The 25,068-nt window shown below is 43.1% G+C and overlaps 1 protein-coding gene across 2 annotated transcripts in view; it reads left to right on the forward strand.

Moving 5' to 3' along the window:
- LOC144768631 (uncharacterized) overlaps nt 1–25,068 on the forward strand; it is a 1,076,067-nt gene that overhangs the window by 844,448 nt on the left and 206,551 nt on the right. For both annotated transcript variants that reach the window (XM_078652440.1, XM_078652441.1), the window contains 3 exons: nt 18,839–18,890; nt 19,021–19,389; nt 24,051–24,332. In XM_078652440.1, the coding sequence (XP_078508566.1) occupies nt 18,839–18,890; nt 19,021–19,389; nt 24,051–24,332 (703 nt within the window). The remainder of the gene's footprint in view (nt 1–18,838; nt 18,891–19,020; nt 19,390–24,050; nt 24,333–25,068) is intronic.

A 25,068-nucleotide genomic window follows, 5' to 3' on the forward strand; every position in this document is an offset into this window, starting at 1 on the left:
TACTGAATCTGATTTGAATGAAATCTAGGGTTATTGGCAGTTTTCTGTGGCATTGGGGTTTATGGGACTTGCATCATTGAACCTTGGAACACATTGAAATTCTGGGGCCTCAGTCCATTTTGTGATTGCATAGGGTTACTATTCTGAAGCTGAGCAAACCCTACATTTTGTCATTGATTAGCTGGATTAAGACAACATCTCGGTTCCAGTGCCCCAATCTGTTATAGTAGTGGCATGGATTAGACTTTTTCAAGTTGGCTACATCAATCCCGGTACTCCGGTCAATAGGAATACCTCAACCTCTACCTTGTGACTGAAAACCCCCACCACCTTGCATCATAGAAGCTCCCTGCTGAGAAACACCCTGCATAGGGGCTACATTTCCCATAAAGGACTGATTCTAGTTACTCCTATGAGCAGCCTTCATTCACACATCATCAACTTTTCCTTGAGCCTCTTCAGTTTCATCTCAATCTCACCATGACTGTACTTGGCATAACATAAATTCTGATCAATTGACTTATTCTGCCAATATATTAAATGCTGTTGAATCATTGTACTGATTTCACATCTCCATCCTGTCGCAAACCTGGACTCAAACTGTTCCATATTCTTAGGTTTCAACATCTCCATTCCGCAATACTGCTTAAAACCCTGCAACATTCTCTCATAGAATGTATGAACCATTTCCTTAAGTTCTTGGATCGTCCTGGCAATCATAACCCAGTAAATAACCTGTGGTGGCACCTTAGCTTTTAACCAAGTCACCACTTGGTCATACTTTTTCATTACAATAGCTGATGGGCCAAATATCACTGCATGTCTTTCCGGCTCCCTTTCAGGCCATTCTGTGGCTATTTTGCATGCAGCCCACAAATCACTTGGAACAACAATGTCACTTGAGGCATTCAGATCAGTCCACAGTACCTTTGAAATGTTTACAACACGATCAACTTGTTTGAACCACTCCACATGCTTCTCTCTCAATCGTGGAAAATCATTTGTGAATGACGCAAGATCACGTCTTCTCCAAGGCAGATGAACATAACCTCCGCTAGGTTCTTCCGGTAAGGGGAAGTGTGCACTTGCTCCCTTTCTTCCTAAAGGCAGCTGTTCTCCCATAGACCTCTTGGGGTGCTCCCTCCTTGACCACTTGTCCTCCCATTTATCTAAAGTATTCCAAATCCAAATACTCTGTATCAACTCTTGAATTTACATTTTCAACCCTGGTACTTTCATGTTCTCTATATCCTGATCAGAGAATGAGTGTCAGTGGCTCTTTTGTAAAGCCTTTGTCTGTTCCAAATCTGCTTTTACTCTTTGACTAGGTTGATTAGCTCATCATGAGCTTGCTTTTCTTGTCTAGTAACTTACTTGCGCATAAGCAATAGTTCATTTAGCTGTAAAACATCTATTCGGGCTAATTCAAGACTCCCACTTCTCATTTCATTCAGCTCCAGTTTCAATTTGACAACATACACCAAATTTACCTTCAGAGTTGACCTAGTTGTTCCATGACTCAGCTCTGTACTTACACTTCCATTTGACGCTTCATTAAAAGTTTTCAACGACTCATCCAATTCTTATATGCTCAAATTAGACTGCTCCCCAGGAGGTGTGGTTATTCGTCCCTCCTTAAGTGTACTATTATTTGCATTTGGAGGTGGCACCCATGTAATTGTGTCAATGTCAGGCAATCCCTGCAATGTCCTTAAATGTCCAAATCCAGTTTGATTCATTGATGAGTTTGCTCTTAGACCACAATGAGAACTCACATTCATTGGAACTAAGGGAACAGATCCTCCTGATCTGGAACTCATAGGTGTATTCCATGAAAATTGCAGTTTAGCTGGAAGAGCAGTATTATGTCTCACATTTCCTGCTAAATTAGGATTGTACACAGAAACCACTGGACTGATAGTAACCGAAACAATAAGGGTGTCTGAAGTACTGAGAGCTGTGGAGGTGCTAGGCGCACACATCCCTGTACTCCTCCGAGTCATATTTTGATTCACATTCACAGGAATAGCCCCTGTTGCACTGGAATTCACATTTACTGGGAGTGGGGGGAACTACTCCCATCTGACAACTCACATTAGTGCTCCCCCACTCATCATGTGAGGCTCATTGTACAGAGGTGAGCGATCTGACAATAACACATCCAAAAGATTATCGCTCGTGTCAATATCACTATCCTCTCTCGTGATCCTTTCGACTTGTCTCTCTTTTCCTTCTTTACCCCTTTCTCACTTTCTTAGCCGGTCAATGCAGGGTACAGCTTTGTTCCCCTATCATGTCCATTCTCCACTTTTTCTGTTTTGCATCACATCTAGCATCAACCGGGAACAGCGTTTACAACGCAACTTTTACAACGCAGTACCTTTACCACGCAACTTTTACAACGCAAGTCGTTACAACGACTTGCGCTGGGGGGACTCTAGGATAGGGAATAGTTAATTTACTATCCAACACCTTCCCTACTATCCACGGGGACTGGAGTTGGAATAGTAAATTAAACTATTCACTATCCAGCACCCCCCAACGCAAGTCGTTGTAACGACTTGCTTTGTGAAAGTTGCGTGGTAAAGGCATGCGTTGTAAAAGCATGCGTGGTAATGACATACATCCAGCATCAACGTATGTTTGCATTGGCTTTCTAGCTCTACCCTGATAGCTCTAATTTTCTCTGCCATTTGCCATGTTCCCATGCATTTAGCACTTCACACTGTGTAGGATTAGGTAGCGGTTTTATCTCATATAAAATTCTTCAAAAATTTTCAATGATTCTCACATTAAACGTACCAAAGCGTGTAAACGCCAGTGCGCATTCTTTCCTGTGATCTTGTGCCCTTGACTAAGCAGAATACATGTGTGAAGCCCTACACTTATCGCATAAAATGACCTGCCCTATCTTCAGGTGGTGCCTCTTCTTTCTCTCTGATGTGTATTTTCCCATATTCCCTCCCCAAATCATGTAACATTTTAAAACTTTCATTTTCCCCGTAATTTGTTAGCAATAGAATCAGAATATTTTCAACCCGGAAATAATGTTTTTCTTCACAAATCTCGTACCAGCCCACCGATTTTTCAACACTGTACACTGTGATACCAAACTCGCTCCTCGCAGCAGTTCAACCTCCTTTACAATTTCCATAAACTCTCTCTATTCCTCAACACACACAAACACATGTAATACAAATGACGATCAACAACATTGGTCTGCTTTCCTAAAGAAATCAACAGATTGCAATCATTCATGAAGTGTTTCTATTCTAACATACATTCAAATGAAACCTCGAACTGCGGGGAATCACCCTGATCAGCATAACTTCCCTCTGAGCAAAAGATTCGCAGCACTGATCATACCTCACTGTCACACAGAAAGATAAGTCCCTATCTCAATCGGGCCATTGACGACGTCTCACGGCAAACCCCACAAAACTCTAGCAGACAATTACAGTACACTGTCTTCTACACTTTTTAATATCATCCTGGGATCTTACATCACGTTGGACCCAATAACAACTTCAACTTAACACCACACTCATACAACATTCAAACAACTCTGCTAGACATCATATCACTCTCATATGACCCGAAGCTAAGTGTAAGCCACTTTGACACGCAACCTTAATAATACTTACTCCTCCACTGCTACAACTCTATTTCTGAACCACTGAATCTTCCCCGATCCTTCAAATTGGAACATTAACTCTAAGGAGCATGATTTGGGTCTTACCTAGTCTAGGGTATCTTTTCTACCTCTCTTTACTTCAAGAACTAACCATCCTCACTTTGCTACCATCTGAGAAAACTCTGTTACCGTAGATTTTTCTCCTCTTTGGTCGGTGGACCTTTTATTAGTTGCATGAGAGGTAAGAGGGAGTTAGCATTACTTTCAATTACCCTAAGACATGAACAAATATAGACATGCAATATATCTAGGACTACTAGATGACTTTAAAGGGTTTTATTACAAACTCAGAAACAGACTGATATAGATGAGTTTTAGAAGCATATTTTATAAAAGTATAATATCACTAGAATAAATCAGAATATCCTAATTCAATTCAGTCTGAACAATAAGAAGCACACCAAAAACTGAGTGGCTGCAATATAAAAGACAAGGAAAAGGATCTGAGAATTAAACTGCAAAGTTCGATCCTCCTGCCTCATCATTAGTAGCTCTAAAGAAATCCAATGTATCCTATTCTGTCCTAAAATAGGGAAATCTTGATTAATCTAGGGAAGCAAGGAACAGGTGTCTTGAATAAAGTGCTTGTATATCATGAAGTCACACAGTGAGAGGAGTAGCAATAGAGGTCTGCACCTCGTGAAATGCTAAGGGTCTCTTGTCTCTAGCTAACAATACAACACCTATTAATACACAAAGTTTTCAAGATATCTAGCGTCATCATATCCAGTACATTTCCATCTTCCTTGGTAAAAACTGACAACATTCAGCTCTTCTACCACACCTTCAATTAGATTGATTCGATCGGCCTTGAGTATCCTATCAGTGTCATTGGAACTCGTCTTCAACTTTGTTAGCTTGTCTTTTTCTTGCCAACAGTTATCTCCCGTACCTTACTATCGCTACAAGTAAACAATGCCTCTACACTAACTAATGAAGCCTTGTATCTGCACCGGCAAAGGAGAGAACATGTAAGCAAAACAAATCTCATATGAAATTTTAAACATTGAAACGGAAGGCCTCTAATTATGGTAAGTTAGCACGCAGGTAAAGTGCACTTGACATTTGAATACTGATGCACGCACATTTACAATTGGTACATATAATGAAAATTACGTGAAATAAAATCATGGTTACATATAACTGTGAGTTAAATCATAAAACATTTGTATAGCTATGAACGAGAACGACATCTTTTATGAAAAATCTTCAACATTAGTATGCACACATTAATTGATTCTATTATTTTTCTATTCTGGAACATTTCAGAAATACATTTGAAACTCCATTGTTTATTGAAATGGTAGACCACACAGAGTATAGACTGTGCCAATCTGTACAAATCAACGTAAACATGTGATGTGTAAGGGTGGAGCCAAAATTAAGCTGCTCCACAAGAAGAAACTAACAGACATGGCAGAGCTGACTCAGGGTCCTCAGAATCAACTATCAAGCCAAGAATGCAGATATTTTGGGGGTGTCATAAGCGAAGGCACGTCCCTGATTGCAGTTGGATGTGCCTGCCATTAGCACAATTGCATATACTTTCAATCAACTGTTGAATATGCACGGTTCATTGCTTTTATATTAACATGGGATGTCAATAAAACATCAATTGAATATATTTCATTTTATTATGGCTCACCACTCGGAGTTCCTTATTTTAACAGAAACATGGTTGAATAAATGCTCTGGTCCAGCCACTCCTACTGCAATCCTGCAAGGTTGTTTAAACTTTAGGGAATATCGCATGTCTAGACTTGGAGTGGCGGGATTGCTCAAAATCTCCTTCCGCTCCCTGATTTTCTAACCAATGTATGGCAATTAATCTAAAAAGTGCAGAGAAAGAACTATCACCTGGAAGAAAATGTAATCTATAAGAAAACACTAAATGATTATCACAAATTGGGTTCGCAATCCTGTACTTCAAATGGTGCCTCTAAAATTGAACATGCTAAAAATTATTTGAAGTTTTTTTTTTTTCCGGTCGTTAAACACATGTTGTTGGACTTTTCTCTGTAGGGTCTTCCACAAACATTTTGCCTAAACCCTCCTATTTTCATAGCCCATTTCTGTTGGCCTTGAGGACTCTGCACACTTTACTACTGCTAACCAGTGCTCAAGTGCTTGTGCTCCTGACTTTAAACATGGCTAAATTGGCTCACACTCAATGGGAACATTTAATTTACTCGTAAGTCTCTAGTAAAGTGTACCCAGGGCCTGTAAGTTAAATACTACTAGTGAGCCTGCAGCACTTATTGTGCCACCCACTTAAATAGCCTTTTTAAACATGTCCCAAGCCTGCCATGGCAGCCTGTGTGTAAAGTTGTAAACTGCTTTTTTGACCCTGCAAAATAAGCCTTTTGCCAGACCTAAACCTCCCTTTTTAATTCATATGTCACCCCTTGGGTAGGCCCTAAGAAGCCCACAGGGTAGGGTGCATTGCGTTCTAAAAATTGGATATGTACTTTTGAGTTTTGCATGTCCTGGTCGTGAAAAACTCTCAAATAGTTTTTTTACTATTGCAAGGCCTACCTCTCCCTTTGAATAATAGTGAGTTACATTATTACATTTAATAAGTGGTCATTTTTGATTGGAAGCAAGTAGGAAAGTCATGTTTGGTGTTTACAGAATTATAATTTAAAACGCTCTTTCATGGTAAAGTCGTATTTTATGTCACAATTCTGAAATTGAAACTTTTAGACAGTTGGCTTTTTTTTGCCCTAGCCATTTGATGCCTGCAGCCTGTTTCATGGGTCACATGACTAGGTGTCATTGGCAGTTGGCCTTTGTGTGTTCGTCCCAGTCAACATCACTGGGAACAGGGTAGGGAGGCAGAAAATAGCAGGCACTTCTGTAGGGGAGAACTTCAGAAGCTTATCCAACTTCAAAGTGGTCATCAGGTATAAATATTGGACCCTCATATGTAAATGTAAATGTATGAAACTTATATAGCGCAGGACTTACCCTGGGGCATCTCCGCGCTTGCTTAGGGAACCCGTCCTGGTATTCCCCTGTGAGAAACCCCGGCAGGGTGTCCACAAGGTGAAAGCCAGGCATCCCGCCGCGAGGGGCCGTAGTGGAGATTAAGCAAGCTATTGCCCAGAGTTGCAGAGTGTGACCCCGTGATTCGAGTAGGCACCGGAGCGAGATTGTCGAGTCTGTGGAATTTTGAGCCCGAGACCCGCCGAGGCGGGGAATCGAACCCTGGTCCACGGTCGATCTCAGATTCCGGGTCTGCCGCCTCTAACCACTGAGCCACACTTCTCCACTATCTAAATCTTCAGTACACTCCTAGACCTACAGATGAAGGATGCCCTACTGCTTGAGGCCTGCCCTGCTTGCTGAGAAGGAAGACTGGACCTGCACCCTTCATCCAGGCTGAAGTGACTCCAAGGATCTGCTGACTGACCTCTTTTTCTGACATACAAGGACCCCACAAGTTCCAGAGGACTCCTTGCAACAGGACTCTTTGTGCCAGACATTATAAAGTAACTTTTTCAGCTGGACTAACCTGGTCTCTGTATCCCGCACACTCTCTATCACAGTTGGTCTCAATTTGTGACTTTCAACGGGTCTCACACGGCCAGATAATCGTGAGTGGCACTTTGTGATGCTAGGCGCTATACTTACCTGAAATGCATGAATTAAGTTAATTTAGTGACTTTTGTGGTTCAGACTGGCATTTTGTTGCTTGAGAAGGGCTCACATCTCCTCAACAAGCGAGCTAATTACTCACACATATTCTATCTGCAGTCACATCTCATTGGAGCTTTTCACATTCTTTGTAGTATAATTTTTTCCATGACAAGGCAAGAATTCCACAATCTAACTCTGACGCACAGCCTTCTTTGGATTCTCTTAACAGACAACCACTTTCGACACACACTTGTTTCCTTTACACTTGAGGCAATTTCTTCTTCTCTCAAATCTAGGTCACCGCTTGATCCCTCTTTGCCTCACTTGGCTCAGAAGTAATTAAACCTGCATTTTGTGACTTGCTCACTCTCACTCTTTCTTCTGCTGCTGTTCTGCTTAACTGGAAAACCCCTAGAGGCTGCCCTCAACTGAAAACACAGGCACAGATACCAAAGTTCTGGGCAGTTAAAATCTTGGAGAAGGAGGTTAAGACCCAATGTCTTACTTTCCAAAAATGTTTTGCAGCAGGATTCATCTCAGTCAGGTTCGAGACTTTTACTAAGTATGGAGTAAGTGACTTGCTTTGGAGGATGTCTTTTGTATCATCTTAGATCAGAGGGGATCTGATGCCCTGATCTTGATTGATTTCTCTGCAGCATTTGGTACTGTTGCATAACAGAGTCTTTGGCTCAGCTCTACAAGGTTTGCATTCCCATTCACTGGTGACACGATTGAACTTAGTTAAATGCACCAATGCTTAATGTGAAAAACAGGTCGTTGTAGCCCATCCGAACTCCACCCATTGCATAATTGAAGTTATGTCAATGCTTTTGGGATACTAACAGTCCCTAAACAGGGATCAAGGGACAATGTGGTAATCAGAAACAGACCTTGTTTCTTCTTCTCAATAATACACACAGAAGATGCGATAAGAGAAAAATACTTTGAATAAAAAGTGTGTTTATTTGAAAAGGTGAACCCTGTTGCTCAACACATCTAAAATAACCAGACAGAATATGGTTAAAACAGCACAAATGCATGTTGCCACCAACGAGAATATAGTTAACATTACTAACATGGTTAAAATGTCATTGAAAAACCTAAAACCAACTTCTTTTTTTATATTTCTTTTTATTGATGACGATTATCAACAGTACACAGATCAACAACATTTACTGAGAATGCATTATTATTCCCTATTACAACAGTTTAGTTCTGTTAATCACTCATAAGTTATATAACTTGTTTACTACAGTCTGCAGCTTACTCTGGCCCGTCCAGGGAGGGGTGGGGGAGAAGAAACGGCGGAGCACAGATATCTCCTCTATATACGTTCAATTTCTCCTAGATTTGAATCCATTTTTTGGGGCACCCTCTGGAGACATACACCGTCTTTTCTCGGAACATACACCAGTCCATGTCTTTTTTCCCTGCATTTAGAGTTGGAACCTCCTGTGCCCCCCAAAGTCTGGGTATGTTTCTTTTAGCCATCATGTGCCCCAAAGTTACCCATTTTCTCTCCTTACAGTTTAGGTCAGACAGTTCCCAAATATTCTATAAACATCGTTTGGCTTCAAGGGCCAAGCTTAGTCCTAGGGTTTCCTCCATACAATGCGATACCTTTCCCAATATTCGTGAATGAGAATATGGAAGAATGTGCCCTCCTGTCCACACTGTTGTTGACAGAGGGCGTCTACCCCATATCCCATCTTTACTAGTGTCGGTCCCGATAAGTAAATCCTATGCAGTATTTTTAATTGCACTAATTTTAGTCTGGAATGACTAGCAACCTCCTTAGGTGAAGCCAACGCCTTCAACCAGTCCTCCTCTTCTAATTGAATTAAATAAAGGTGGTAGAATGACCCTGATATTATTAGATCTTACAGCGGTGTTTGACACCGTTAATCACCTGGTCCTGTTAAATAGACTGAAAACATTAGGCATTACAGATGTCGCGCTGGCCCTTTTAACATCTTTTTTGACTGAGAGAATACAACAAGTGCACTGGGATGGTTTTAAATCCGACGAATTTACTCTTCCAGGAGGTGTACCTCAGGGCTCTGCCTTATCACCTACATTGTTTAATTTATACGTAACACCATTGGCTGCCCTAATCAAATCTCATGGCATGAGGTTAGTGTCGTACGCCGACGACACTCAATTATTGTGTCCATCTCCGAATCTATAGAAGCAACTGCAGGGCGTTTTAGAAACTGCCTCCTGGACGTTAAAAACTGGATGAGCCGGAATTTTCTCAAATGAAATACAGAAAAGACCGAAGTGATAGAATTCGGCCAGAAACCATCTGTCTGGAGCCAACTGTGGTGGCCTCCGGAAGCTGGTTCCTGCCCTATCCCAGCTGAGAAGGTCAGAAATCTCGGATTCCTGCTAGATAAAACTCTCTCTTGCACAGCACAAATTAATCAGGTGACCTATGCCTGCTTTTATACCATTAAGTTGCTCAGAAAAATCTTACCCTATATACCGCCCACTCTAAAGAAGACAGTGATGGGAGCCCTTGTGATGTCCCGTGTGGACTATTGTAATTCACTTTATTTGGGCACGGGAGAAAAACAACGAACCAAATTACAGGCAATTCAGAACGCGGCAGCAAGGATTCTATTGAATCTGCCAAAGCGCCACCCTACATCCAAAGCCATACGTGAACTACACTGGCTCCCAGTTAGACGGAGAGTCCAGTTTAAGGCCCTATGTCTGGTACATAAATCCCTGTATGGGAAAGGACCAGATGATCTCGCTAAACTCTTACCCCGTTATGTGCCACAACGCACTTTAAGATCTGCCAACCAGGACCTAGTCTATATGTCCAGGATACGGAGAGTGCGGTGGGGAGGAAAATCCTTTTCCCACCAAGCCTCTAAGCTTTGGAATACGCTGCCCCTCATGCTTCGTTCACAAAAATCTAAATGAGTTTCAGGAAATCACCAAAGACCTGGCTTTTCTTCCTCCCCTAACTGGCTCTACCCTGTTTTTCGTTACTATAGCGCCAAGACACCGCGGCATTCGAGCGCTTTAAAAATACTTCAGTCAGTCAGTCAGTCAATTCTTCCAGATCCTCCTCCCATTTTCTACGAAGTTGAGTGAGAGGGTCAGGGGTATGATTAACTAGATGTGATATTACTTTTCGGGCATATATTCATCTACTAGTCGGTCCTCCAATGGGGATGCCTCGGGGAGTGTGTCTCCTGCGGGGATATTTGCCTGGAGGGCAAGCCGTATCTACAAGAACCTGAATTGTTCAGTTTTTGCCAGTTTATATTCTTTTTGCAGTTGTGAAAAGGCTACTACCTCGCCTCACCTCCATAGGTCCCCTACTCGTAACAAATCTATGATGTCCCATTTATCAAATCCCTTTGTCGTCCTCAGAGCGCCTAATCGTTCTGAGTCCCATAGAGGGGCGGCTAACGTGATGCTCGAGGCCCAACCCAAACTCCTCCATACAGTATGCCATATTTTGACCGTATGTGCCATGGGCCCAGTCAGGTGCAACCTTGCAGGGTTAGAATAGAGTGCCCGAGATAGGATCCTCCCGGCAACAGCCACCTGTCCATGTGATACCCAGGGTCATCCCGGGGTCGATATATACACTGGTTAATGGCTACCGTCCGAGCTGCCCAATAATATTTCTTAATATCTGGGAGGCCAATTCGACCGTCATACCATCCCCTTACTAGCCTCACGAGCAATATTCTAGGTCGCCCTGTTGCCCTCAACAGTGCCCGCTGCTGTGCCTCCACTGCCGGCAAGTATTTTGAGGGAACCGGTTAAGGGGAATTACGCAGAACGTATAAGAAGCGAGGTAAGGACATCATTTTAAACAGTGCTGCTCTTCCTAATAGGGATAGTGGAAGAGTCTTCAAATGTTCCACATAATTTTTGAGTCATTGCAGTGGCGGTAGGAGATTATTTATGTAGAATAATTTGGGATCTCTGGTGATGTATATTCCCAGGTATCTAAAGCCATCCGTCGCCTCTATCACCATGCACCCTCTGGGTAGGAGCGAAAATCTCCCCCGTAGCACAATGACCAGCGACTTAGCCCAATTCATCGTGTATCCTGAGTAGTTACCAAAACTGGTAAATATATTAAGGACCCCCTGGATTGAGGCAAGGGGCAACGCCAGATATAATAATATGTCGTCAGCATAGAGGGAGATGCGAGCTTCTCACCCCTCGGATCACTCGCAAGCCCCTGACGATGGGATATTTGCGAATCCACGTTACCAAGTGTTCCAATGTCAATGCGAAAAGTTATGGGGTCAGGAGGCACCCCTGCCTCATCCCTATTTTGAGAGTGAAGATATTCAACTTTTTGTTGTTGACCACTACTTGTGCCAGTGGCTCGGTGTACAGTAGTTTTATCCAGCTGATGAAGTTGGGGCCGAACCCCAGTCTCCGCAATACAGCAAAGAGATAGGGCATTTCGATTGTATAGAATGCCATGGTGGTGTCTAGTGACATCTCCATTGTATCCTCACTTAGGGTGTCAATTTGTCCCAACACCCCATGCAGCTGACAGAGATTCATGGAGATGTTTCTGGCGGGCATAAATCCTGATTGGTCAGGGTAAAATAATGTGGTAATAATTCCTACCAGACGTGTGGCCAACAATTTGGCTAGTATCTTGGCTTCTGCGTTCAGTAATTTAATGGGTGTATATGATGAACATTTATTACAGGGCTTTCAGTCCTTATGTATAACCAACCAACGTGGCGAGTCGCTGATCTTGGGGATGTCTCCCGGCACTCCTCATACATGTCTTTAAGATAAGGGACTATTCTATCTGGCTTTAATTTGTAAAGTTCTATTGGAAAGCCATTTGGACCAATTGCCTTTCCGGACTGTAACCCTCTGATGGCTTGTGCTGCCTCGTCATTTGTGAGATTTCTCTCTAATAAGGGGTTATCTTCTTCTGTTAATGTTGGCAATGCCATCTCCAACAGAAGACCCACCGATTCCGCCTTGGGAAGGGTAGCATGAGATTCATATACTTGTTTGTAATAAATGGCAAACTCATTAGCTATTTCTTGCGTATCAGAGAGCGGCACCCTGCGTCTTTCATCAGTTCTACAACCAGTCGACTTGCATGCTCCCTCTTATCTAGCAACGCCAGTCTTTTCACAGCTCTGTCCCCTTGCTCATATATCGGCCCCATTTTATCTCTGTGTAGTGTTTTTGCTCTTTCTGTAACCACAGTTTATACTCTTCTCTCTTCAATCTGAGCATGTGTGCCGTTTCACTTTCTCCAGAACGTGTTACCTCTGCAGGATTTCTGCTTCTAGATAGACCAATTCGGCATTTCTCTCTGTTTTAGCCCCTAGATATTTGTGAGAGTGCTTGCCCTTGGATCACATTCTTAAATGCCCCCCAGAGCATCTGTGCAGAGCCTACCAATCCCTCATTCTCATTAAAATAGTGTTCTTTCTCTCTCGCAATTTTCTCTTTTATAGTGGGGATTGATCGGAGCTAGTCTTCCTAGTTGACCCTTCCCCTGTGCCATGTGCCTGACTTCTTTTACATGGTCGACCTGGTTTGCCGGTGTGAATATGTAATCGGTCCGAGAGAGCCTATTGTGGGCCCTGGAGTGGAACATGAACTGTATTTCTAGTGGATGTTATGTGTGCCAGGCATCTGCCAGGCCGAAAGCGTCCATAAAGGTTGGGAGGATCACCTGCACTGCTCCCAAATCACGTGACGGACTCCGGTCCATATGTCCGGATATCACTTAGTTAAAATCGACACCCACCATCAATCTCCCTTCGGGGAAATTCAGCATGATCGTTCCCAGTTCCTTAAATGTGGATGTCTGTAGTCCTGGGGGCACATAGATAGACATCAGTGTGAGCGACACGCCCTTCCACCTCCCTGTCACAGCTGTGTATCTTCCAGACGCATCGTTCCAGATATCGTCATCGGGAAGGATCGTCTTGCAGGGATTCCCACCCCTCTCGAGCCCGAGGTGAAACCTGAGTGCGCGCCACCAGTTTGTATCCCCATCTCTCCAGCATCCTACAAGTGTTACCGATTAAGTGTGTTACTTGGAGCAGGCCCACCTCTGGAGAATGCCTTTTTATAAATTGCAGGACTATTCCTTTTTTAAGCTTATCCCCTAGTCCATTCACATTCCAGGACAGGTGTCTAAATCTTTTATCCCCTGTCGAATCCATGGTCACATACTTTTGTGTTGTCTACCTTCATGTCTGCGTTATCTGCACTCTTAAAGGTACCTATGGACCGAACTCACTGCTGGTGTGAAGTGCCACCCTTTGTTCCCCGCTGTGTGTCCCTTCCGGCTTTATATGTGTGTGTGTGTTGCCGTCTAACTTAAAAGACTTAACTATAATAACCCAACTGCCCCCCACCCTGCTTCCCTGCACTCTGGGCTCTGAACTGCCCATGACCCCAACTGTGCAGTGTGCCTGTCGCCCTAACTCTAAGTTAACTGTGAATTGGGGGGAGTGAACCCTTCCCCCCAACAGCTGGCAGTTCTGTTCGTGTATTCGGTACCCCTTCATACTTTTAGAATCGATAATGTTTTAAAAGTCACTTAGCGTTGCTTGCTTGTTTCACTCGGCGTTCGTGCGGCACTAGTTAATGCTGTTGATCGCCTTCGTTATTCTCCAGCACCCTCTTCTATGGCTAGTCTTGATACTCCTCCGCCCAGGAATGGTTTCTGTGTCGTGGGTTGCTCTTTATCCCATCGGGCGTTGTGTTCTTTCGCTGGTCTCCTGTCCTTCAGCTACTCCAGGGCAGATCTGGGGTATCAAAGATCCATGCCCTACCCTGTGCTTCGACACGGAGCTTCACCAGGAATATCATAGAGTAACGGATACCTTTGTCTCTGAGTTGTTTCTTTGCCCCAATGAAGGTTCGCCTCTGTCTAGCCATAGTAAAGTCCGGAAGAAGGACAGTTTGTTGTTTTTTAATTTGATTGGGGGAGTTGACCGTGCACCCTGCAACACTACATCTCTGACTCTGAAATTTAAAAGCCTTTCCAGGATTAGGCGTGGGGGTGCTCCATGTTTAGGTCTACTCCCTGTTACCCTATGGGGTCTCTACACCGTGAATGACTTGGACAGGTTTTTTGGTCGCAAGTGGTTGACAATTAAATCCTCCACGAATAGGTCCTCAGCTGGGCCCTCTGATTTTTTGGGTACATCAATTATTCGAACGTTATTACGTCTCGAGTATCCTTCCTAATCGGCAAGTTTGCTTTCTGCCAATTTGCTGGCAATTTGGAGTTCTTTGATTTCTTGTCGCATTTGTTTGGCCTGCTAATCCAGCTTCACAGTTGCTTCAATGGTCTTAACTTTTTCACCTGTCTTTTGTAGGTCTGCTCTCATTAGCATCATCTCAATTGTGATTGAGTCCATTCTATTCTCAAGCGATGTTCGCACTCCCTCAATGGCGTCCATGACATCCTTTAACGTTAGGTCCCTTCTGTCGGATTCCACCATTTTTGCTGCATTTCCCTTCTGTGCTGAGTTTGATTCCACCGACTTTTGGGCTGTAAATGTATCAAGTTTGGTTTGAAGTGTGGATTTTGGCCCTTTTGCGCCTAACATGGCCGCCTTAGGGTTATCTCCGCCGAGACTCACTGTTTGCGCGGCACTCCATGCCTGTCTAGGGTGCTTTCCCTATTCAGCTTGACTCGGTTTTCCCGGAGGGTTCCTGCAGTTTCCTGGTCACAAGTGTTAATTTGTTGTGGAACTACTCTTTTTTTCTACCAAGACGCCTGGGCACTGTCTCCCGTTACTTTAAGCAAGGGGCAAATTGACCCCCGGCTCTTACTGCTCCAATTCTAGGAATGGGCTCTTTGTGGTCTGCTGTTATCCAGTCTCTATGCTCCTATATGGCTTGGGCATGCGCTTGGCCAGGTTGTTAGAGCACTGAGTCACCTGGGGGGGCCCCACACGTGGGGAGACACATAGGCCTCTCACCTTGAGGGGTTTGTGAAGGGAGCACTGTTTGTATTCATCTGTGGGAACAAGGGTCAGGCTGACTCTGGGTACTTGGGATCTTTCCACCCAGCACTACAGTGAGCTCCCAGCTGCTCCTCACTACCAGGGCCCACCCAGTGCGTGGTCCGTTTAAGCTCTAATATAAATTAAGTCCAGCTGTGCCCACCGCTACTCAGCCACCACTGAGAGTCTACAAGGTCGCAGGAGATGCTCGGCCATCTTCTCCAGTCGGAGCGGTTCCACCAATGCCCCATGTCCGCTATCACGTTCGGGTGGGTTCAGGCAGATACTCGTTTTTCATGTCCACTCTCCGTTCATGTATGGATGGTGCCTTATTCTTGCTTCGTAGGGGGAAGTACGGGCGTTTATTTCTCTCCGGACGTCGTCTGACCGACGCCTCTTCCCCTGTACGTCACTCCTGAGGCAGGTTTGAGCGCTGCCAGAGGAGAGGGGTGGTTCGCGTTACTACTCGAGACCGCGGATTGCTGGTGTAATTAGGCCTCACTGTGTATCTTGCAGCAAATTCATCCTCGTTGTCCAAGGCAGCACTAATTTGTATTCGCTCGTGTTCTTTGGTCCTGTGAGCGCTTTTGCGGGATTTATCACTCGGATGATTTGAACGGATATTTGCCGGCAGGTTTCAGGGATGTGTGGAGCCTCACTGATGTCTTGCATTGCGCTCTGTGGCGAAGCCATTCCCTCTAAAACCTACTTCTATAAAATATGCTAGGAGAGTATGAACAGTAGAATAACATGTATCTTAATTTTCTTAGGGACGAGGAGTGCACTGCATACCTTATTTATAGCAAAACGCTGTAGTTATCAGGAGTTAAAGAGGCCGTGTTCCCTGCGAAAGGTAAACATACGTTCCACATCAGCATCAACTCCTGCCGGGCTTAGGCTCGATATCCACTTTCAGTAGAAAGTGTGATACGGCCGTCAGCATCTCTAGCACGGGGTCTTGCAGTATCTTGCTTGTGATAATCTGGGGAAAAGGAGCTCTCCTGACAGGTGGTCAAGTGGCGGTCTTTATATACTGTATCTTATCTGAGATGGAATTTGCATTGCTACCTTTGGAAAGTTATATATTACCCATAAACCACAAGATACTAGCTTTAAGACACATTCCTTTATACAAATAATATTAAAATATGACAATTGAGACTACACTGTTTTGGCTACTGTTCTTTGTTTGACATGGAAATTAAGATAATAAGGCACTTGTTCCAGACTGATGTTGTATCAGGTGTTTTGTTTATGTCTATAGCTAAATGACTTGACACTTTTGTGGTTCTTGGAAAGATAAGGACAGACAACGTCTGCCTTGATGATTTTACAGAAATAGAGAAAATGGAGTCACAGCCTGCTTAAAAGGAAATCTGGCCTCATATCTTTCCATCAATATGATCTCACCCCCATACTAATGAACCGCCTGTTTGAAAAGGGGATTTGCGAACCAGCACTGGATTAGTTGAAATCGTTTCCTACCAACCTTAATCAATCATGACGCCTCCTGATTGCTTAGACGAAAGGTTAATAAAATGTGTAGAGTTCCTCATGGCTCTTTGTTGAGCCCTATGTTGTTCCATCTTTACGTTTATGTAACGCTAATTAGAACGTTCGGGTCTAAGGCACTTTCTTAAGCGGATGACACTTAAATTGTGGTCTTGTTTACAGATTAGTTTGTGCTACCCAGAATTGCTTTAATTTTTGTATGCCCGCTATTGCCAGATGGATGCATTTTAATTGCTTTAAGCTCAATTATGACAAAACTGAAGTACATCTTTGGTGACCATACCTGTGTCTGGTGAAGGGGCTTGGTGGCCTTCTGAGCTTGGCTCCACCAGAGTCCTCCTAAGGATTTTGAGGGCCCCGGGCAACACATATTTGGGGGTTACCCATTTCCTACTCATTCAAGCCTGAATGATGCCAACCAATACACAATGATGTCTTAAACTTTGAGAGGTTAACACAAACAAAGTTGAAAAATGTCTTGCTCAGGACCATAGCCACTGGCTTGAGAGGTAGAGGTAAGCAGAGAGGGCTATGGGGTTTAGGCAGCAAAATAGAATACACAGAGGTCAAATAGGATGCATTTTTACTTTTCCAGTAGACCCCTTGGAGGGTGGGAGCCCTGGGCGATTGCCCACTTTGCCAAATGCCATAAACATCTCTCTGAGCTTCACCCTGTTACGTTATACTCAATCTAAGATTCTTGGGATAATTGTTTTTCACAAACTCTTCTTGCCTACCCTGGTAAATCAGTTCACTAATACCTGTTTTTCCATCCTTAAACTTAAGGAAATTCTTTCTGACTCTGTTTGAATAAAGGTCCTTCAGTTTTAAATAATTTCCCCCACGGAATCTCTATATATTTAGTGTTACCTTATGCATCTTCAGATCATACAGAAAGCAGCGACTCACACTGTACTAAGACTTTCTTCTAGCTCATCATAGGTTCCTTTTCTGAGAGATCTGCATTTGCTCCCAATTTTAAAAACAAGGCTTTGTGTATGACTTTTCACACCCTCAAAAAATCTGGTCCTCTTTTTGAGATCTAAATTCAGTTTCTATCAGCCTAAATTCACCCTTAGATCATCAAGTGCGACTCTGCTCATCGTGTCGCAGTTTAAACAGTGCAGGATTGGAGGACGTTATTTTTTCCAACTTGTAGTAAAGTGGTGAAATTCCATTCCAACTGACCTGAGAGCCACTGAATGTTTAATCATTGTGAGGAAGAGATAAAAAACCTGGCTTTTCAAGATTCCCTAACTTCCAGGCTTGACACCACTATAATCCTTGTGAAGCACCACAACACCCTTCTGGGTGGCAGAGCGCTTTAAGCACTTAATAATATAGCACTTAATAATGTAGCACTTAATAATGTAACATTTTGCCATTGAGGCCATTGCACTGCGATTGCTGCTCAGGCAGTTGGGCACACTTGTCATTGAAGCAGTACTAAACACTAATCTCTCTGGCGCCGTTCCACCCACTTCCAGTTGATATGTGTGGATGCGCTTGCCATTGAAGAAGTCCCATGTACTCACCATTGATACAGTTACATGAGTCAGCCATCGCTGTAGTTCTAAGTGTTAGGCATTGATGTAGTTGCATGTGCCTGCTATTAACACAATTTAAAGGGACATAATTAACACTATTGTTTGCAGGGGTAGGCAACTTAGTTGTACATGTTCAAAGTTAGCTTTACTCTATATTCTCTCACTTGATGTAGCTACACCTAATTGCATTTAAGGCAGCGGCAAGTGTTCGAAGATATTTACTTTGTATGCAGTATTATGTCCCCTTCAGTATTGTTAACTCAACTGAACCTAATCACTTTCATATGATCTTACTAAATACCTTTGCAGAAAGGTTGGCCATTAATTTGTATTTGATCACAGTGGATTCAAGGGATGTGGTTTTTGTTTATACAGTTGTACTTTTTGATAGTCATAGATGGCTAAAAGTGGCTATTTTACAGGTTGTTTGTGATGATTTATTTAATTTTTCTTTCTTCTAGGTGGAGATGCTCTTTTGGGCCCTTATCTTCCATAGTAGCCATCTTCTAGCAGGTGTGAAAAGCTCCAATTTTAAATGGCAAGGTTTTTCCTCTCCCTTCCTTCCTGTCTTTCCTGCCAATCCTTCTTTTACTGTACTCTTTACTCCTCAAACTCACATATCGACTTTCTTTTTCTTTTTTAGCAACTCCCTCGGTATCTGTCTCAGCCCCCATCTACCGTGCCCGGCTTGAGGGCGATGTCCTGCTCGGCTGCACTTTCATGCCCAGGTCTCTGGTCCAAACATCCTGGCTGAATATCCTCTGGTACCACTACTATGATGATGAGACCCATGTTGTTCACCACTACAGCGACAGCCAGGACAGCAATGTTGCAATAGAACCCCAGCACCCTTCGTATCGTGGACGGGCCTTCATGCAGCTCAGCCAGATCCACCATGGCAATGCCACACTGAAGCTCTCCAAAGTAACCGTGGGAGATGCTGGGCTGTACCGCTGCATCGTCACAGAAGCCAGCGGCATGGCTTATGCTGAGACTGTCTTGGAAGTGTATGGTAAGTCTTTTAATGCTCTGCTTTTCAAGTACTGGCCTAGGGACAGCTAAATAGCTGTTCCACCAGCCTCATGTTTTCTAAAAAATTCCTAATGAAAAAATATGTATGTGTATGTGTGCCATAACCAACCCAGCAACCCAGATCCACCCTTGCTCCCACCCATCAACATTGACCTAATCAAGGCAATGGTCTCCAATGTGGTCTGGGCCCTCTGCCTTCCCCCTTCTAAAACTTCAGGATGATACCCAACCCCAACCAGTGGACTACTGCAAGGCTTGTTCTAGGCTGGGGGTTTAGGCTTATAATTTTAAATGCAAACGACAAGTCCCAGAACCTACATCTTCCTTGACTTAATGAAATTTGGAGTTGGATTACTAAATTATGTTTAGAGTGCAGCATATTCACTGAAGTAATGTAGGTTGGTGTTGAAATAGTGACATTTGATTTAAGCGCCAAAACACACTAAAGTGCCACATATAATATGAAGGCACATTGCACCTCTGCAGAGGGATCTGTGTGTCTGCAGCTTGGAAGGACTGCCCACACTTCATACTCTCCACGGCCCCCTTTTCTAGCACCAATAGCAGACATAGGCCTCATAGGGCTGCATCTGACAAGTCTTCAAGGTAGGGTCATTCCCATTCCCTTCCTCACCTACACAGACCTGTCACAATGAGTATCACCATACTTATTGCTCTATAAGGGCATACATACCTGAACCTAGAAAAATTACGAATTGTTTTGTCAACAATGGTCCAACAACAATGACAAGATAGACTCCAATGATATCGAATCCCTGTTCTAGGAAACTCAATTTTCAGACCGCCTTCACAAGTACTGCCCACCCGCAACCCAAGACCACCTGAACAAGGTCCAATCAGCTAGTTGTGACTTCATTCATCCTGAGTGCTCAACAGACTGGCACTCAGGAAACTACTAAAAAATAGCAAATCTGTAAAGAAGGAAAGAGCACCTTGCACAGACCAATCATAAATCTTACTCGTTGCTATTTGAGAAAGAAAAAAGCACCAGAAAACAAGCTCTCCTGAAAGTTTGATGCAAGCCTCCTGCTTTGTGTGGTCTCTTCACCTGAAAAGCCAGCAGCTTTTCCACTGACAATTTCCTTTCCTTCCCCATCTTCTCTCTGCTGCCTTTCGGGAGTTGACCACATCACACCCCACCATTCTCACTTCTACCTTTTTCTGGTTATTAGAAACATTCTCTGCCTACCCTTTCCAAACCCCCTCTCATTTGCATATCCCTTCACATTCCATCTTCTCTTCTACCAACTCTCTACCACCTAGCTGTCCTAATTAGCCTATTGTCAACCCTTCTTCTACATTCCTGTCCTTACCTCCCCTTTCATATCTCTGCCCACTATTTTCTCCATCCAGAAACTCTTCTCCTTCACAGCCTACCTCCTTTTTCCTCCTCTTTCGATCCTTCCTGAACCCCTTCTCTCTGGTCTCTTATCTACCGCTGATCCTCATTCCCTCATGTTCCTTACTCCTCATCATCAAGAAACTGTATTAAGCCAAAAGGCCATGAAAGTAAAAACATAAAAAACACTGAGACAGCAAACAGACATTATCCAGCAGTTTATTGAAAATACAGTAAGTTGCGTGGAAAACGAGCAAAAAGAGCTGAAATGAGCATGTGCATCATAGCCCCATAGACGATAAAGTGCAGGTGGCATAGGAGCATAGTTCATAACATACATATTAAGATGGTTAAACAAATAACTAAGATCATTAAAAAAATGCTAAAAAAGCACACTGAAATTCTGCTCCTATCGGTTTATTAATTTAATCTAAACGTCTCAGCTTCACCTGAATGAACCCTGGTCTATTGGACAGAATTAGTCATGCAGTTACAGTTTCATTTTTTTTTATCTATTACGTTCTGTTCTTGGGGCGTAGATATCTACAGTCAATAAAACTATACAGATGATGTAACAACAAAATGGATCTGGAGCAACTATATCCATTGATAAAAGTATAAAAGCAAAAATAAAAGATGAAAGTCAGCAATCACTAAAACAATATGACCGAATATAGCATCAATGATAATGCAAGATCAAGGATAAAAAGTATTAATACCATTAAAGCGTACAGGGGACTTCCTAGGATTTCATACAGATGGATCAAAAGAGAATCATTTCTAAAGCCTGGAGGGATTACAACCTACGTCAAGGTTTGCTAAGCACTGAATAAGTTCACCCCAGTGCTCTGCTTCTTATGCACCAGTGTAAGTACTTGGAGACTGCGCAGATGACAGGCTCGCTATTCTCTTTAGGGAAGAGCCTATGGGCTACATGGAGCTGCCTGCAGCCAAGTTGCTTACAGATAGGAGTGATCCACGATTTTCTGGGGCAAGCATAACCGGGACGGAAGAAACAAGCATTTGCAATGCAATCAGTATCGCCTTTGGGAACTTATGTGTATTCAGCTATGCAGCACATTAGCCTGGGTGCTGAAACATCTACTGTTCTTTAACATGAAGGGAAGTAAGCACCAAACTGTGTGACACGCCAGGTATGTGAACACATGGAGAGAAATATTGCCTTTCAGCGGAAAATGGTATAGTCCAAAGCTCTGTTTTTAATATAAAAACAGGGTCTTCGGTTGTCATATCACTGAAAATACTAGATTTGAAAAAATTCTTGTCTGCGGGTGCTCGTGGAAGACAATTTCTATGGACTGGAGTCTAGAGAATGCTAATGGGCCAGAGTTTCTTCAGCCTGCCGACATGTTGGACATGTGGAACTCGGGTCAGTTTGGGAGTTCCATCTGGCTAAAAAAGACAGGAGAGGTAATGTAACATATCGAAATTTGAGTAAGGGTTGTCTTGCTTTTCGTCGATGAATATAATCTAAAAAAGGTTCAAACGCAGAATAGAGTTTGAAATCCAGAAAATTATACATTAAAGACCCCTGTGATGTGTTCCTCGTTTTGTTGCCATGCACGTGTTCCCAAAAAGGATCCTTGAGGCTGGCCCTGGGTAGATTTTTCTTAGAGGAAGAAGAAAACCAAAAGCCACCTAGGCCAAGCTAGGTTAGAGCGTCTCTAAAATAGCTTATCCACTTGATCCTGCTTGTTTTATCTACTGCAACAACTTCTTGTAGGGCTTTATAAAAATTCTCTAGGGCTGGGGTATATTTCACCCTTCGCCAATATAATAGAGGCCTGAGTCGCTGATTCAATACTGAATCAATCACTGAATCAATACCCCTATCATGCCACAGTGAAACAAGCACGGTGGTTTATGGTAACTTGCTAGAGCTCTCAAAAAGGTGTTCTCAGCCACCCCAAGTGAGACCAAACTCGGATTTCCACATACTTCAGGCCCCTTTATTTTCCTTACTTTCCGAAAGCCCACGCCATCCGCCTCCTTCACATTCACCCTCCTCTCTCTCTCTCTCTCTCTCGCTCTCTCTCTCTCTCTCTCTCTCTGTCTCTCTCTCTCTCTCTCTCACCCCCCACAACTTCTTTCTACTCTCTCACCTCGATTGACACCAGACCCCCTCACAGGGGCAATCTACCCCCACATATGAAATTCTACCAAGGTCATACATTAGCTGGCCAACAAGAACACAAATACACCTCAGCTCATACTCCACTGAATCACACATCCTTTTAAGTAAAACTAATAGATAATTCCCAGGCATATGCCACTCCATGCTATAAGCCTCTGACTAATAACATCGCTTCACTATCACGCGCCCCATTAGGTCCATCCAGAACAGAATTCTTTTGCGTGTTTTGGGTCTGTAATAAAGTACTATGTGAGGTGTTCTACACTGAAAAAGTATATATTGCATAGAAAGAACCTCTATTTGACACGCTGATATAGTGTCCTGTGAAGTGTCAAAAATAATGTATGATTCCAACATTATACTCCGTTTATCAAATAAATTCGCCTATAACATACAGAATTTTCATATGCTAATAAAGGGACACATATCTATTTTATTTGTATGCCGAGAAACATATTTATTCCTTTTAGTGTAGCACTCCACAATTTTTAGAACTCTAAAGGAATTAAAACGACATTCTGATTTAATAAAAAAACTCCTAAATAAATGTGATCATTTCTATTTACAATTAAATTAAGATTAATTTACAATATTAAAATTACATTGCAACAAGACATCCCAAAATAAGAGAAACATAAATGAAAGAAAAATATCCCAGCCTGCTTTTAAAAGAACGCATGCTCTCAATGACACATTTATATGAAGGCCATTAGTTTGAAAATCAGGGCCTCTAGAACCTCTCAAAAAGAGAAAAGATCATGGCGTATTTAAGAGAAGTGAAGTATGTCCTAAAATATAATTCCCACAGCCACCCCAGCCCCCCTGATATTACCTCAGATAAAGTTGTTTAAGATCCTCGAGGTTAAAACGTTCATTTTTAGTGAGACGACTTTGGCGTCCCTCTTTTTACTTCAGTTTTTCAGCAGGTGTGAACCAATAGTGAAGATGCTTTGATTATACTGGATAACATCAGCAAGTGGCACAATATTTACTGACGCCAGATACTGCACCGACTTCTCTTTTAAGTCCTATGCATTACCCTCTAATCTCTCTTGCTGTTTTATTTGAGCACTTCCTTCCTCCCGCTTGTTCAGCCATTTTGTATTGTTTTCTCTCCCCACAACAGCTCCATACCAGAATGGAAGGCTCCTGCTCTCTCGTCGGAGGGAGACCATTTTCGGTGCCTGTGAGTTCTCTCAGGGTTACCCACAAGCCGAGCTGGAGTGGCACTGCAAGGACGGGAGCCCCATTGATGGCGACATCACACAGGAGGTGACCAGGGACTCGGAGGGGCTATTCCGTATTACCGGAACACTGCGGCTTTTCCACAGAACCAGGGTTACTCTCTGCTGCTCCTGGAGAAACAGCTTCACGTGGCACAATAACACTATCTGCCAGCCCATAGAAGGTGGGAATACATTCTTACATTGTGTTTGAGATGCAGTGCAAGTTGTAAAGGCAAGTTGTTCAGTTAATTGCTGTAGCAGTGGATAGGTTAGTCATTCAAGCTCATTTTCCGTTGTTTTTTTTTAACAAAGAAGCTAAATTAGATGCTTGTACATATTAAAAAAAAAGCATTTGTACGTGCAGTAGGTTGGGGTTATAAATGATAAGCCATCAAACATGCTCTATTTCACCCATCCTTGCGCTCATGCATCCTTACTTCCACCCACTGACTTACACAACCACAATAAAACCCTCAGCATAAAATGCAGACCAATGACAGATGACTGGTCCAAAGCTTCTATGTATGTATATGCATATTTATGTATTTTAATGAATCCTAACAGCTGAGCCTGTTATCCTGTTAGCACTTCAGAAGAAATTCTAGCGAGAACTATTGGGAGGGAGGGGTGAGAGGGGGTGAAGCAGACCACGGACATGGAATATGTGGAAAAGGCCGCTTTATTGGAACAGGTGCACATCACATATTAAATAAACCTCGGCAAAAAGCCTTCCAAAACTAAGCCTCACTAAATAAATCACATACCCGCCCCCGCCCCCGCCCCTTCTCCTAAAATTTCATGACCCTCCCCCACCCATACAATACAACATTTCAAACATTACAAAACATTACATCACCATATCAACCAGTATAAACCTGTAAATATAAGCCCTCCGTTAACCAACTCCCCTGCCTGCCC

Source organism: Lissotriton helveticus, chromosome 7 (assembly GCF_964261635.1).
Source record: "Lissotriton helveticus chromosome 7, aLisHel1.1, whole genome shotgun sequence".
Lineage (NCBI taxonomy): Eukaryota > Metazoa > Chordata > Amphibia > Caudata > Salamandridae > Lissotriton > Lissotriton helveticus.